The 16071-nt window shown below is 32.3% G+C and overlaps 1 protein-coding gene across 1 annotated transcript in view; it reads left to right on the forward strand.

Moving 5' to 3' along the window:
- The window catches only part of LOC148201245 (uncharacterized), a 69699-nt gene that overhangs the window by 2744 nt on the left and 50884 nt on the right, over positions 1-16071 (forward strand). Inside the window, 4 exon segments of the mRNA XM_088111361.1 lie at positions 4255-4389; positions 5423-5474; positions 12338-15143; positions 15514-16058. Coding sequence (XP_087967487.1) covers positions 12371-15143; positions 15514-16058 — 3318 coding nt within the window. The 5' untranslated portion in view covers positions 4255-4389; positions 5423-5474; positions 12338-12370.

A 16071-nucleotide genomic window follows, 5' to 3' on the forward strand; every position in this document is an offset into this window, starting at 1 on the left:
TGTGTTTGTCTTTAAATAGTATCTTAACGTTGAAGCGTCTCTGTGTACTATACCACATTTTGAAGTCATGGATGACCTCTTGTTTCTTTCTAGCCAATTCTCCCATTGCTCTCTGCATATTTGTTAAAGGAGGTAACCTAAGCTTACCTATTTTTCCTTAATTTCCACTTCCAAATTAGTTAGATATCAACTACATCTGCTTCTTCTCTTTTTTACTGAACTTCAAAGGCAAAAGAGTATAAACAGAATTATATAAAACTATGTAAAAACAAAAAACTGAAAAGAGAATTAAATCTTCTGACTTAACGTTTTATATACTTAAATGTTTTAAATTTAAATTTATAAAATTAAATTCATTCATAAAAATTAAGTTCTAAATGTTATACTTTAATTCAACTTATTTAAATTTGTCCTTAAAAAAAGACTAAATTTTTTTGCATTAACAATTTAATGTATAATTTTATTTGAATTATATTTTAAAATTAATAGTTTTACCTAAATTTATACTTTAAAGATTTGTTGTTAAATAATTTTATTTAAAAGTTAAAAAATAAAATAAAAAATATATTCCATACGTATGAAGAAAAAAAGTCATGGTACTTTTTTACAAATATCTTTTTAAACAAGATAATTAACAAGTATTCACTATCAATTCTTACCTCAATCCGTGTTATCCTTAATCTGAAAGTGAAACCATTTTGGTGGTACTGTTTACTTTATATATATATATATATATATATATATATATATATATATATATATATATATATATATATATATAAATTTGAATAGTTTGTATTGAATTAAATTAATTATATTTGTTTTTTTAGAGGTTACATTTTTATAAATTCACTCGTATGAAAAATATTTTATAAGAAGTTAACTTAAATATACATTGTGTTAAAAGTAGTTTTCTTTAAACAAGTTTTTTCTTCGAAAGTGTTGTGTTATATGTAAGTTCAATTTGTTTTATTAATGGTTTATTTCACACAATCTAATTTTTTTAAAGGGTCGGTCTAAAAAAAAATCATCCATTTCTATTTTTATTTATTTTTTATAACATTGAATACAAAATTCAATTTTCTCTACTTTACTTTTTATTATGTATTTTAAATAATATCTTTAAAAAAAAGTATAAGAATTTTAAAAGGACATTTTTGTACTTTTAATTTTATACTAGATTTTAGGGTGAAGTTAAATTTGGGTTGAAACACTTATACTAGTTTTTAATTTCAAATATTATGTAAATAAGAGAAAAGTAAATTTCATTTACAAATTATAATATTTTCTTAGTTTAATTAAGTTCTGAATCCTTATAAATCTCTTAACTTTCAATTAAGTCTCTAATAAATTTTTATAGCCTATTAAATATTTAATAAAATTGTACTTTTAAATTAAGTTCTTAATGTTTATCTTTTTTAGTTAATTGTGTAATGTGACTATAAAGTGCATAATAAAACACTTTTTGTTGCACCGCCACGTTGTTGGAGGTTTTTAATATTGGATTGTGAGATATAAAATTATAAAATTATAAAATTATATAAGATTATAAAATCATAAAATTTCAAAATAATAAAATCATGATTTCATAAAATTATAAAATTACATATCACAGTAGCTAAACAAAGACAGCATCATCTATTTAACAACAAAATCCACCTAGCGCACAAATCATATATAATTAATAAAAAGAGTTAAACAGTAAAGACTTACTTGAAATATATAATTTTATCAAATATTCAATAAATTATAAAATTTTTGAAAGTTATCAAATTTATCATAAATTCAAAACTTAATTAAACCTTTTTTTTAACTTTAAATAGACTGATCCAAGAAAAAATAATGTTATTTTTCTAGATGCAAATTAATTCCTTCTAATGGAAAATTTTGCAAGAAAGATTAAGTTTACAAAAGTTAAATCCGTATATAGTTTTGAATTCTAATAGCACCTACCACACAAAAATAATAAATAAACTTCCAAGACTTTTCAAAGGCATAGTCTCTCTCAAATGTAACATCTCTATTATTTTGAGTTATTTATAGTAACAAATATTAAAGAATTTTGCTAAAACCATAAGTAATGAAAAAGCTATTACAATTTTGAATATTAATTATCCAAATCCAACACGAAAATAAATAGTTTAATACAAATCTTTAATTCCTTTCACAAAGTAAATAAAGACTTTAATCAAACTCCTAGAACAAATCCCTCTCTCGTCAATCACGTTACTTCAGCAACATCTGAATATCTATTTGTATAACACACATCATACAATCATCGCCACAACACAAACAAATGTATTGAGTGGGCTAAATGAATCAACCTTAAAACACCAACACAACACTTATATCTCAGATGTTGAGCCTTTATCACAATCATATCACATCAAATAGTATCAACACATAGTAAGACTATAACAATCAATACATTGACAACCCATACATTTCTTTATAAGGAATCATGATCAACCCATTAGTTCCACACAACCCTTCCATTACAGAAAACCTGTGTCAATACCAACCATCTTTATAAACGAATGTCTTCTTCCAAACTTTCCCGCACCCTGTTTACCAAAACAGAATAATTCGAGTGGTCCTTCACCGCAGCTTCGGACTTATCTCCCCTGTTCCTAAACTCAGCATGAGCCGAAATCCTACGAGCGAGACATCAATCATTTTCTACCCCATCGCAAGAGGAAAAGAAAGCACTTGAATTCCAGTCCCTTCTACCGCCCATCATAAACGAAGAGACCCATCTCTTCCACCGCCTTTTAAAGACGAAGAGATCCAACCTTTCTACCCCTCAAAAGAGGAAATATGACTACCATTCTACCCCTTGAAAGAGGAAAAGTACAATCCCGAATTAACGAAGTATGGCAAGACGACATTCTAAAGAATCATAACCACCACTACACCGCATGTTTGATTCAACATTGTGTCTCTCTCACTAAGAAAAACAATATTCACGAAAAACTATTATCCTTAGACCATCACTACTCACACATAACCACCCAACCCGAGGTATTCAAGGACATGAAGTATCTCACATGTTAGAACGAGTATTAAAAATACCCAACCCCACGTAAAACTTCAAAGTATGTAGGAACAACAGGATAACAATTTAAACAGATCAAATCCACAGCAAGACAACAACATAATCTATTCAGGCCAAAGTGACGAAACACACCACTTATTACCAACCAGCACATATAACTTCACGAACAAGTTGATTTTCATAAAATAAAGGACAACACTATCATACACTAACAAGGTACCCTATGACGGCAACGTCGCTTCCCACAACGTCAAAACCATTTATAACTCTCACAACACAGGGGGACAATCCTTAAATCATTACCAACCAGTTTCAAGTACAAACGTCACGAACCAGCTACAACAATTCTACTGTCCAAGCACACAACCTCATAGCAGTTTGAAATCAATTAATTACATGCTGCCAAACATAGTCATGAGAAAAACAATAGTTAGCTACAACATTTCTGCACCAGTCACTCACCCTTCCTTAACTCAATCTCAAACACCCAATTGCACTAAACCCACTCGGGCCGCCACTGCCACACAGAAAGATAGCTAAGCCACTGTCCTACTCCCAAACTTACCTCGAACCCACCCATTCCAGCACCTAAACCATGCATTGTCACGTTCTAAATTGAGATATATATGGACAACTCATATAAGGGTAGTTTTGCAGACTTAGTGAACTTCAACTATAATAAAGCTCAAAACACTTACACCCCAACCAAGGCCATCATCTCAACATGCTTAACCTCATAACAAGATAATGAAAATATCAAATATCCAAAGATTAAAAGCAGTACAGTCCAAATTACAATTTGTTTCCAAAATACAACATAAAGCAGAATCAATCCATTAATCAAACCAAAGCATCAATTCAAAATTCACAGGTTACCCAATATGACAGTGTTTCATTATCAAACACGCATTCAAGAAATTAATCAAATTACAAACAAGCTAGTTCCCCATACCTGGTTTGAAACCTCGTCAACCATTAGGATAGTCACTCCCCGCGTTTGCCCGAAACCCCAAGAAACACAAAGCCCTTCTCATTCATTCTAAAAAAATTGCGCTTGGTTCTTAACACTTCCTCCTACTTCTCGAATCGACCCTCCATCACCGTTGTCTCCACTTTTATAAGCAGTTTGGTCTCAGTTTAATTTCAGAAAACATAATAGTAGTGGGCTTTCATTTTTAATAGTAATACTTGGTGAATAGGAAGAAGACAAATTGTGAGTGTTAGAAAAAGGGTGGGCTTTCATTTTTATCTCTTGCAACAGCAGTGAACGTGAGCATTCTATAGCATATTCTCTAGTCAGATTCAAGCAAGGGAGCACTTTCATCTCTCTGGAGGTATTGATTCTGTTCTCCTCTGATTTAAAATTCTAATAGTTTCCTTTTCACATATGTGTTTGTGTTTATAGTTCCGTAAATCTTTGAAATAATGGATGACCACTTGTTTCTTTCTCTGCCAATTCTCCATTATATTCACTTCCAAATTAGAAACATCATCTTTATTTCACATCCCATTATCAATTATGCATCATATATGTCGAACATGAACATTTTTAACTTTGGAAGCTTTTATTAAATCATGCAACTAACATCATCTGAATAATAAATGGATGAGTAAAATACAATATGCTTTCTCAAATTATGCTTACAGTCACCAATTTTATGAAGGTGCATGTGTAATGCGAAAAACAAAAGTGATATTTAATATACAAATGGAAAATTTGTGTAAAATTTTATAAGCAGTTTGGTCTCAGTTTAATTTCAGAAAACATAATAGTATCATTTTACTTTAAACGGAGCTAATTATGTCCTTTCTAAGAGAGAGTAACTAGTTCAAAAGTTTATTTAAATCTAATTAATTTATAACCACAATGAATTATTTGAAATGAAATGAGTATTTTTAATTGTTAATTTTTAATTTTTTTTCTCTTAGCTTAATGTATTAATAAAGAAAAAATAACACAATCATAATTATCATCATATTAAGTCAAACACAAGTATTTAAGTAATCAAATTTAACTCACTAATTCAATCTCATTAAATTATATATATATATATATATATATATATATATATATATATATATATATATATATATATATATATATATATATCATAAAACTGGATTAATTTTTTAATGATGTGAAAATTTTAATACATTCTCTTGAGGATATTGGGAATGGTAAAGAGGTAGGTTTGATATACCTAACTAATTTCATTTAGATTTTTAACAACTGTATAAAGATATTAAAGTGGTGGTATTTAATCCTAACTTAAATCTTATAAAATCAATTTAGTAAGGTGAGGTTTGCATTCACTTATATATTATAATTTGTACATATATTTAGCTAATGTGGAATTTTCAACACAGCTCACGTTAAGGACATCAAGCATTCACATATCTCATAAATGCAGCTCTAAAGGTGAGCATTGTACCTATTTATACGTTATAACTTGATCATATATCTAGCAGACGTGAGATTTTCAACATACTCTCTCACACTGAAGACATCAAACATGAAAATAAAGGGGGCCTAGATAACTAGTGACATAATATGTGTAACTAATCTTGGTAGAATAAACTATTAGTGACTTTGGTAATGTGAAAAATACATTTTACAAAACTTAACGATTTTCGAATAAATGCATGATATAGAAAGTCAAAATCGGATTTTAAAATTATGTGATTCTCACATATATTACAGAAAGGGCATGTGTATCTTTTTTTCACGAGAGATCACCTTTTAATGCTTTAGAGATTTGATTTGATACTAAGCTTTTTTTAGTCACTTTGACTCTCTATTTTACAATCTTCTTTCTTGATGGATCTAACACAAAGAAACATATGGGAAAGCTTGCTTTCTACCTTAGTGGTTCATATAAATACAAGTTTTTTTGTTCTGCTCGACCCATCAACTAGTAGTCATCATTAGAAAATTGCTCCTCAATAGCCTAATTACTATTTTCCACTTTATTATTAATTTATTTACTCATTGATATCTTTAGTTAACATGAGACATAAAACCTTATATTCTTCCACTTGGTTTATGTGACATTGTATATGTTTATATAAATGAATACACAAATAAATTAAACACACATTATTAACAAGTTGACTTTAACTCTATACAGGAAAGACAACTCACACACAATTAATTACGCAGCTCACACATACGTGTGTGTACATAACAGAGATTTAATTACTAACATTTCTCCTCTAGCTGGAGCATACAAATTATATACCAAGCCTAGAACAAATAAACTAAATCTGAGATCTCCTTAAGGATTTGGTCAACACGTGCTAGTTGGTCATTTGATCCAACAAACTCTGTGAATATGAGTGTATCTCTTTGAAACTAATTGGTTTTTGAGCCAATCAACTTAACCATTAGGTCTTACTTTAATGGCATATACCCATCAACATCAAACTTCCTTTTTTTTCCCGTGGAAGAGGAACTAACACTTAACTATTATTCTGATTAAGAGCCTGCATTTCAACAATCGTAGTATGTCACCATCTAGGATATCAAGTGCTTGATTCACATTTTTAGGAATGGAGGACACTGAAGATAAAAAGGAGCAATAGGAAAATGACAATTTGTGAAAATTAAAAAAATAATTATCAATAGGATGTGAGTTTCGAGTGGAATGAAGACCTTTTCTGATAACAATGAGCCATCTTGAATCATTTTCACCGGGAATCGTGGTATTGAGTGAGGATGGAGAAGAATTTGAAGTAGGAGATTATATGAGTCATGAACAAAATATACACAACCAAATAGATGAAGAGAAATGTGAAAAAGAGGGTCATTTGTAAAAAGAATCAAAAAAGGAACCTTATTATTGAGAGAGGAGGGTGACATCTTGTTAATAAGAAAACGTGCAGTTAGGATGACATCTCCCAATGTTGAACAATAATATTTGCACCAAGCAGTACATTATATGAGTAGTCTCAACTATGTGTTTATTTTTTTCTTTTTGCTATATCATTTTGTTGTGATGTGTGAGGAGAAGTGGAATGATGTAATATACCATGGAAACTTAAGACTATAGAAAAATTGGATGAAAAGTACATATTCTTTGGCATTTTCACTTCTTAAAATTTTAATTACTTGACCGAATTTATTCTTTATTTCATTAAAAAAGGATATGAAGATAGACACTAGTTTATAAGAATCTTTCATTGGATAAAATCCAAGTACATCTTGCATACTCATCAATGAACGTAACAAAATACTTAAAAAAAACTATACTTATTCCTTGTTTAAGGCCTTTTAGGAAAGGTAGATCTAACATATTTTTCGAGTTAACAGGATTCACATTCTAAGGTTTGGAGACTACTAAGCTTAGAGACCATCTCTTTTAATATTGATAAAGGGGATGCCCTAATCAATCATCTAACAGTTTAGGACTCAAAGATGCAACATAAGATACATATGGACTAGATCCAAAATGGTTTAATCGTCTAACTTCATATCCTTCTCTGATTCGTTTCCTTGAACCATGCTCCCATATGACAAATGACTTCAAATCGAAGGTTATTAAACAATTTAATGTTTTGGTTAATTAGCTTAATGAAATCAAAATAGAAGGACACTTACGAACAAAAAGAACATATTTAAGATTTAGGGAAGGAAAAAGCGAAACTTGACCGACTTCCTTTGACAAAATTTTAGAGTCATTTGCCATAGTTTTGAAATGATGTTTTTTTAAAAGAAAGAGATGAGAACAAAGATGTATTGTCAAGCATGTGATCAAAAGCACCTAAGTCAAATATCCATGAATTTTGACCTTCCATTGATTGAGAAATGTAAGTTGTTGATGTATATGGAGTTTCGGATGTTTGTGCCAAGCTATTAGATTTTGACCTTAGATACTCTTGTTATTCTTCATTAATGAATTTGGAGTCGGTAATTTCTGCCTTAGAGACATGGGTGGTCTTGGTAGGAAAACCATGCTAGGAGAAACAATTTTCTTAGGAGCGATCTTTTAACAGTATGTGTATTGAATACATCCTCGTCCTCCACGTCCTCTTCCTCGTGTGACAACACCATAGCAGACGGTTCCACAAGTTCATGAACTTCCTTGCTTTAAGGTGTTGGAACTCTAAGGAGACTTGTGGTCAAATTTTCCATGGAAAGGATCTCATATTGGTTAATAGTTGATCTTTACGATGATCAAAGTCTAGATGTAGAGCACAAATGATCATCACCATATAATATTTATCAAATTTCTTTTTTATTTCATCCAAAGACTCTACTTCCAAAAACATCTTTAGTTCTACAATTGCGGACTAAGCTTCAGTCATGAAGAATACCATATAATGGTTAGTTTGTTTAAGGGATGCAAATTTATTTACAAAGTTAGAAACATTGGATATCATTTGCATAAATATTTTGAACTATCTTCCAAAAGAAGAGACACATTTTAAAAGTTCTAAGGGAAACCAAAAGCTTCGGTTCCACATATTGGCACAACATGACACACAATTGAAAATCAACTTGCTTTCATTATTCAATCTTCTTAAGAGGTATGTTGCTTTCCATCTTGGTCAAGGTGGTCATGATGACCTTGGTTAAGGATTTATATTTCAATAACACCGACTGCGAGAGATAATTTTTTTCATTTAGTTTTTCAATAGTAATGGTAGTGTTTCAATTGAAATTGTCTTAGGGTCGGTTGTCCTTTCTTGCTCTGCTGTCTTTTTATATTCAATTCTCTCCGAGAACGCGATCCACTCCAATGGGTTTTTGACTTGCAGAAGACACTCCGACGCTCAAGTCTAATATGTTTCATAAAGAGGTCTATATTTTATTAGGATAGAAAAAGATCATTGTACCTAGACATCAATTGTCTACTTATAAGGCTTGTGACAGCCACGTCCATTGATTAACCATTAATGCAATATATTTTAGGTAATCAAACCCAATAATTAATAAGTAATGTCGTATATTAGTAGAGCGTAAGACAATCGGACCTATTAGTACCTACTTAATGACAATCAATTATGATAGGTATACTTCATATAGTACATAAGCCCCTCAAGTCCGAGCAAACTCTTTATTAAAAGAGGTGCGTAGGGATTATTATGATCTTTAAAAGAGGTTGCTCACGTTGCATTTAGGGAGTCTATCTTTGATGCTTTAAGTCTTCATTGCTCTATGTACCGAGCGGCGAACTCTAGGAGTTTTCTTTGGATCTAATCCTTAGACTGAACAGAAAATGCTAAGAGTTCTCCTTGAAACTTTTTCCTCTACAAGAGATTTTCACTCCAAAAAATATGTTTTTATATAAAGTAAACGCTTCAATATTTATTTTTATAATGAAAAGGCATTGGAACTTGACATAGCTGAACCTGTTGAGTAGTTGACTGATAAGAGTTCTTTTTCGAACTTCTTGCGTTGAGCGGCGATTTCTGAAGCCATTTTTCTGACTTACCCTCGAGCGATCCTTAGGCAGGAGTCATTTTTCTGACTTCCTACGTTGAGCGGGGATTTCTGAAGCCATTTTTCTCACTTCTCCCGAGCGGTTTGAGGCAGGAGTCATTTTTCTGACTTCCTACATTGAGCGGGGATTTCTGAAGTCATTTTTCTGACTTCCCCCTAGAGGCTTGAGGCGTGAGTCATTTTTCTGACTTCCTTCGTTGAGCGGGGATTTCTGAAGCCATTTTTGTGACTTCCCCGAAGCAATCATGAGGCAGGAGTTATTTTTCTGACTTCCTGCGTTGAGCGGGGATTTCTGAAGCCATTTTTCTGACTTCCCCCGAGCAGCTTGAGGCAGGAGTCATTTGTTCTGACTTCCTATGTTGAGCGGGGATTTCTGAAGCCATTTTTCTAACTTCCCCCGAGCGGTCCTGAGGTAGGAGTCATTTTTCTGACTTCATGCGTTGAGCGGAGATTTCTGAAGTCATTTTTCTGACTTCCCTTGAGCGGTCTTGAGGAAAGAGTCATTTTTTTGACTTCCCCCGAACGACCATTATAACCTGACCAAGTTGAGTTCTGAACCTTCCTGCACATAATATTTTATAATTTAAAATTAAGAGTCGTTAGAACCTGACAAGGTTGAACGCAACTCTGAACCATCCTGTGCATAATATTTTATAATTTAAAATTAAGAGTCGGTAGAACCTGAATAGGTTGAACGCAACTCTGAACCATCTTGTGCATAATATTTCATAATCTTTTGTAGTTTAAAATTAAGAGTGGTTAGAACCTGACAAGGTTGAACGCAGCTCTAAACCATCATGTGCATAATATTTTATAATTTAAAATTAAGAGTTGGTAGAACCTGACAAGGTTAAACACAACTATGAACCATCCTGTGGATATTATTTTATAATTTAAAATTAAGAGTCGTTAGAACATGACAAGGTTGAATGCAGCTCTGAACCGTCTTGTGCATAACATTTTATAATTTAAAATTAAGAGTTAGTAGAACCTGACAAGGTTGAACGCAACTCTGAACCATCTTGTGCATAATATTTTATAATTTAAAATTAAGAGTCGGTAGAACTTGACAAAGTTTAACACAACTTTGTACCTTCCTGTGCAGGATGTAGGGATGAAAGTTCCTGAAAGTTCTTAAAACAAAAGACATGCCTTTAGGAATTATTACGGAATTTTTTACTTTGTTGCAAAATCTGGTGTTGATCCGAAGTAGCTATGTCGAGATCGAGCGCGCGTTTGGTTCTTCGTGGCTTCGTGGGGATGTCGCCCGACCCCACGGTGGGTGCCAAAATGTTTCGATTGAAATTGTCCGAGGGTCGGTCGTCCTTCCTTGCTCTGCTCTCTTTTGATATTCAATTCTCTCCGAGAACGCGATCCAATCCAATGGGTTATTGACCTGCAAAAGACACTCCGACGCTCAAGTCAGATATGTTTCATAAAGAGGTATATATTTTATTAGAATAGAAAAAGATCATTGTACAACCATTAATGCAATATATTTTAGGTAATCAAACCCAATAATTAATCATTAATGTCGTATATTTGTAGAGCGTAAGACAATATGACCTATTAGTACGTGCTTAATGACAATCAATTCCGATAGGTATACTTCGTATAGTATAGGTAGGATTTCCAAAAATGATACGTCTAGTAGACATTTTAAAAACAGATCTGAAAACAAAACAATATTTTAAGGCAAAAACTAGATTCGATAGAAAAGACCTTCAATCCACAAGAAGGAGTGAATCTCTTTGTGACTAAGAGTCCACCAAATGACCTCTAAAAAATACATGTGGAAGGAACATATTGGGGTTACTCCAGCGAGTCAGATGGTAGTCATCTAGAGAAGATCAGATGATTGGGCGATGGTGTGTGGGATTCACATGCCTCGAAGCACTTTATAACTGATGTGCGTGACGTTGCTCATAAATGTTTCTCGCCCTGATTCTAACACGGGTGCTCGTCGCTTAAAGAGGCAATCCGGGTTTGATGGTCACCGATGAAAACTGTGACGATAGAAGACTGCAAAAAATGCACCGAAAATTACATAGACTAACAACTTGTTTTGATACCAACTTAAAATTAAAACAGAAAGAAATTATGTATTTGGAAGTCCTAAAGAAGCTTGATGAAGTCCTCTTTTTAATCTTTCATATATAGGACTTAATACATTTATACCACTTAATCTCACAAGGAAAGACAACTCATACTCAACTAATTAATATTATGTAATCATTGAAGTTTGTATTTTCCTCAATTGATTCAGTACCACGAGTTGATATTTTCATGACTTTCACATAAGATTCTTGATAGTTTTATTAATCCCTTTGTCAATAATTAACTAGTCTTATAATTGGCCTCTTAGATAAGTTACATTTCCTTATAATAGAAGTTCGGATACACATGCCACCTCACTCAAAATTTACAAAATTGATGCAAAAAACTGTTGAAAAAAATTAATTTAGTCTTAAAAAAATAAGGAATTAAAGTGAAGATTTTGTGTTTAAAAGAAAAAATTGAAAATTAAATTATAAATAAGAAAGCAAAGTGTCTTATATTAACGGAATTTTTTTGAAGAGAGGGTATACGATAAACTTGATCTTAACTATTTAAGTGAGGAAAACGGTGAATTAATATATTTCATTATAATGACTTAATACAAGTAACAGAAGTTGAAGACTTGAAAGTATAGTTTTGTTTAACGAATTGTTTATAAAGTGATTTTCGATAACTTTTTACGTACTGAAAGATGAAATAAATTATTTTAAAATCTTTTTATTATCTAATTCATCTAAATATAATTGCAAGACTTACAAATGCATTTATCTTTACTTGTTCAGGTTTAAGAAAGTTGTATATGTTGGAATAAATTGATGGAGTGTCTCTGTGGTTTTGCATCTTCTGTTTCAAGAGATTTAGTGTGTGGAGCATTAAATCAATTACGTTATCCTTGTTGCTTTAAAAATTTCGTCAAAAGGCTTGAAGAAGAAGAGAGCAATTTGATTAAAACGAAAGATAGTGTCCAAAAATTTGTTACGCACAACAAGAAACAAGCGCGAAAGCCCAGTGAAATTGTGGACAAGTGGCTGAAAGATGCTATCAATGATGTACCCAATGTGAATAAGTTGCTGGAAGAGGCAAGAACACAAAAACATTGTTGCTTTGGGCACTGCCCAAATTGGATTTGGCGATATCATGTTGGAAAAAAGTTAGCAAACAAAACTATGCACCTCGAAAAGTTCATTGAAGAGGGCAGAAAATATGTGCCATTAGACCGCATCGCTACGCTTCCTTCAAACACCCTTCATATGCTTTCAGAAAAATGCATGAATTTTGAGAGTAGACAATCTGCTTATGAGCAACTACTTGATGCAGTGAAAAATAATGATGTTTCCATGATTGGGTTGTATGGGATGGGAGGTTGTGGTAAAACCACATTAGCAATGGAGGTTAGGAAATTAGTAGAAGCAGAGCATCTTTTTGAAAAAGTTCTTTTTGTACCTGTTTCTAGTACCGTGGAAGTTCGGAGGATTCAAGAAAAAATAGCAAGTTCACTGCAATTTGAATTTCCAGAAACCGAAGAAATGCAGAGAGCCCAAAGATTGTGCTCAAGATTAACTCAAGAGAAAAATATTTTTATAATTCTCGATGATGTGTGGGAAAACCTTGACTTTGGTCGTATTGGGATTCCTTCTTCTGAACACCATAAAGGATGCAAGATTCTCATTACCAGTAGATTAGAAACAGTTTGTACTTTAATGGACTGTCAAAGAAAGATTTACTTGCCAATTTTAACGGATGAAGAAGCATGGACTCTTTTCCAAAATAAAGCACTTATAACAGAATCCAGCTCTGATACTTTAAAGGAAATGGGAAGATTAATTTCCGATGAATGTAAAGGAGTGCCGGTTGCCATTGTAGCTGCTGCTTGTAGTTTGAAGGGAAAAGCTGAGACGGTATGGAGGGTTGCATTGAATAAATTGAGAAATTCTAAGCCAATAAATATTGAAAGAGGTTTGACTGATCCCTACCAGTGCCTACAGTTGAGCTATGATAATTTAGATACTAAAGAAGCTAAATCACTTTTCCTGTTGTGCTCTGTGTTTCCTGAAGATTTTGAAATTAAAGTTGAAATGTTAACAAGATGTGCAATAGGATTAGGTGTAGTTGGAGAAGTTGACTCATATGAAGAGGCAAGGAGTGAAGTGATTGCAGCTAAAATTAAGCTTGTTAGTTGTTCTTTATTGTTGGATGCAGATGATGAATGTGTCAAAATGCATGACATAGTTCGTGATGTGGCCCACATAATAGCAAAAGATGAGAATAAGATTATCAAGTGTGAAGTGGAAAAAGATGTTAGAGTGGAACAAAATTCAGTTAGATATCTATGGTGTGCGAAATTTCCAAATGATTTGGATTGCTCCAATCTTGAGTTTTTAAGCTTACGGACAAAGATGAAAGAATTTGATGAGATTTTCAAAAGAATGGGAATGCTCAAAGTTTTGATTCTTGAGAACGATGACGATGAGGAAAGAACATTGTCAACAATATCTTTCAAAACATTAACAAATCTTCGTTATCTATTCATTGAGAATTATGAATTGAGCGACTTCTCATTTTTTGACGGTATGAAGAATCTTCAAAGTCTCTCGTTATATTATTGTTCACTGCCTTCATTTCCTGAATTACAAACCGATGTTGCGATTACACTAAAATTGTTAGACTTTTATGGATGTAACATTAAAGTGAAGAATTTTGAAGTGATTAAAAGAATCCCGCTTTTGGAAGAGTTGTACATTATTGATATTGAAGGAGAATGGGATGCTAACAGTGAATACAATATTGAATTCTTTAAGACGTTTAGCAAAACACTGCAAAGGTATGGAATTGTATTAGGATTTAATAATAGTTTTCGGGATTTTGATGTTGGAGATATTTACATTGGCAGAACTTTATTACTTAACCATTTTGACATATCAAATGAGGTAATAAAGGGTTTGGCAAAAAAAGCAAACCATCTATTTGTACGAAATATTCATGGAGGTGCAAAAAATATCATCCCTGATATATTTCAAATTGAAGGAGGAGGTTTGGATGAGTTGAATAAGTTGGAGATACATAATTCTGAAGAGTTAGAATGTTTGATTGACACTCGTAGTCACTCGAGTGAGGTGGTAACTCTCTTCTCCAAGTTGCATACACTGAGAATCAGAGATATGAATAATCTAAGAGTTATATGGAATTGTTTTCTACCTGCCAATGGGCCTTTTGAGAACTTAGAGAAGTTTGATTTAAGTGATTGTCCACGGTTGACATTTCTCTTCACATATGTGCTTGCTCGAAACTTTGTAAAATTGAAAATATTAAAAATATCAGGATGTGATGAACTGAAGTATATATTAGCAGATGATGACAAAACGGAGGTAGGTGAAGATGAATTCACCACAGGGCATCCTGTACAAATTTTCCAAAATCTGCAGGATGTACAGATATATAGCTGTCGAGAATTAGAACATATATTCCCAGCCAACATTGTTGGAGGCTTAACTCAATTGAAAGTTGTTGATATAGAAGAATGTGAGAAGCTATATCAAATAATTGGAGATATTGTTCCATCAACAGACCGTGATAAACTAATAGAGGAAGGTAAGCATCCATATTTCTATAGTTACATTACATGGTATTCCTTAGTTAAAAATGGTGACACATGTAGCTTCGAACTTATATATTGTTTCATTGCGATGTTATTTTCCGTTAGTAAGGTTCAAACTCGAGACACTACTGATCTACGTTTACTTAAATCAATTACTTGTCAATACACTACAAGAAAAATTGGTCTCGTTTAAAATTATAGACAATTATATTTGCATGTGAAGTTGTTTGTCAAATTTAAAATTATTTTAAGGAAACTGTCTTGTACGATTATTTTCATCATTACGAACCGATAACTTGACGCTCTAGATTGTGGTTTTAGTTTCTAGAAACCAATATTTTTTAATTTATAATTGCTTTTCAGGAACTCTATCCAGCCTTACAAGTCTTAAGATAAAACGTTGTGGGAAGTTAGGCTCAATTTTTACAGCATCTATAGCTAAGAACTTGACTTCTTTGGAACAATTGTACATACAAGGGTGCAAAAGTTTGAAGGATATAGTAACTCACGAAAGGGTCAATAAAAATCAGGAGGAAAGCATTGTTGAGGATGAGCCTGATTGTCAGAGTGATATTTCAATCTTCCAAAGTTTGAAAAAGCTATATATCAGTGAATGTGACTTATTGGAGGGTATATTCCCTATTTCTTTTGTTGGAGAATTGAATGATATAACAAATAAAGAGGCTGCTGATTTGAAAGACTTCTCTAGTCGAAATAATACTCAAATTGAGCTTCCTGCTTTACAAGTACTTGATCTTCGTCGTATTACCATTGTTGGTAGTTATGATGTGATATGTCCATCTTTAAGAACACTATCATTGGATATTGGGAGATATGTTGGGTTTTTCAACATAAATTGTTCAAGCGATGCTTCAGAAGCTACAAAAAGGGATTCTATTGCAATCAAGGTATGAAAAACCA

This window comes from Vigna umbellata, chromosome 4 (assembly GCF_029865625.1).
Source record: "Vigna umbellata cultivar VRB3 chromosome 4, Vumbellata_1.0, whole genome shotgun sequence".
NCBI lineage: Eukaryota > Viridiplantae > Streptophyta > Magnoliopsida > Fabales > Fabaceae > Vigna > Vigna umbellata.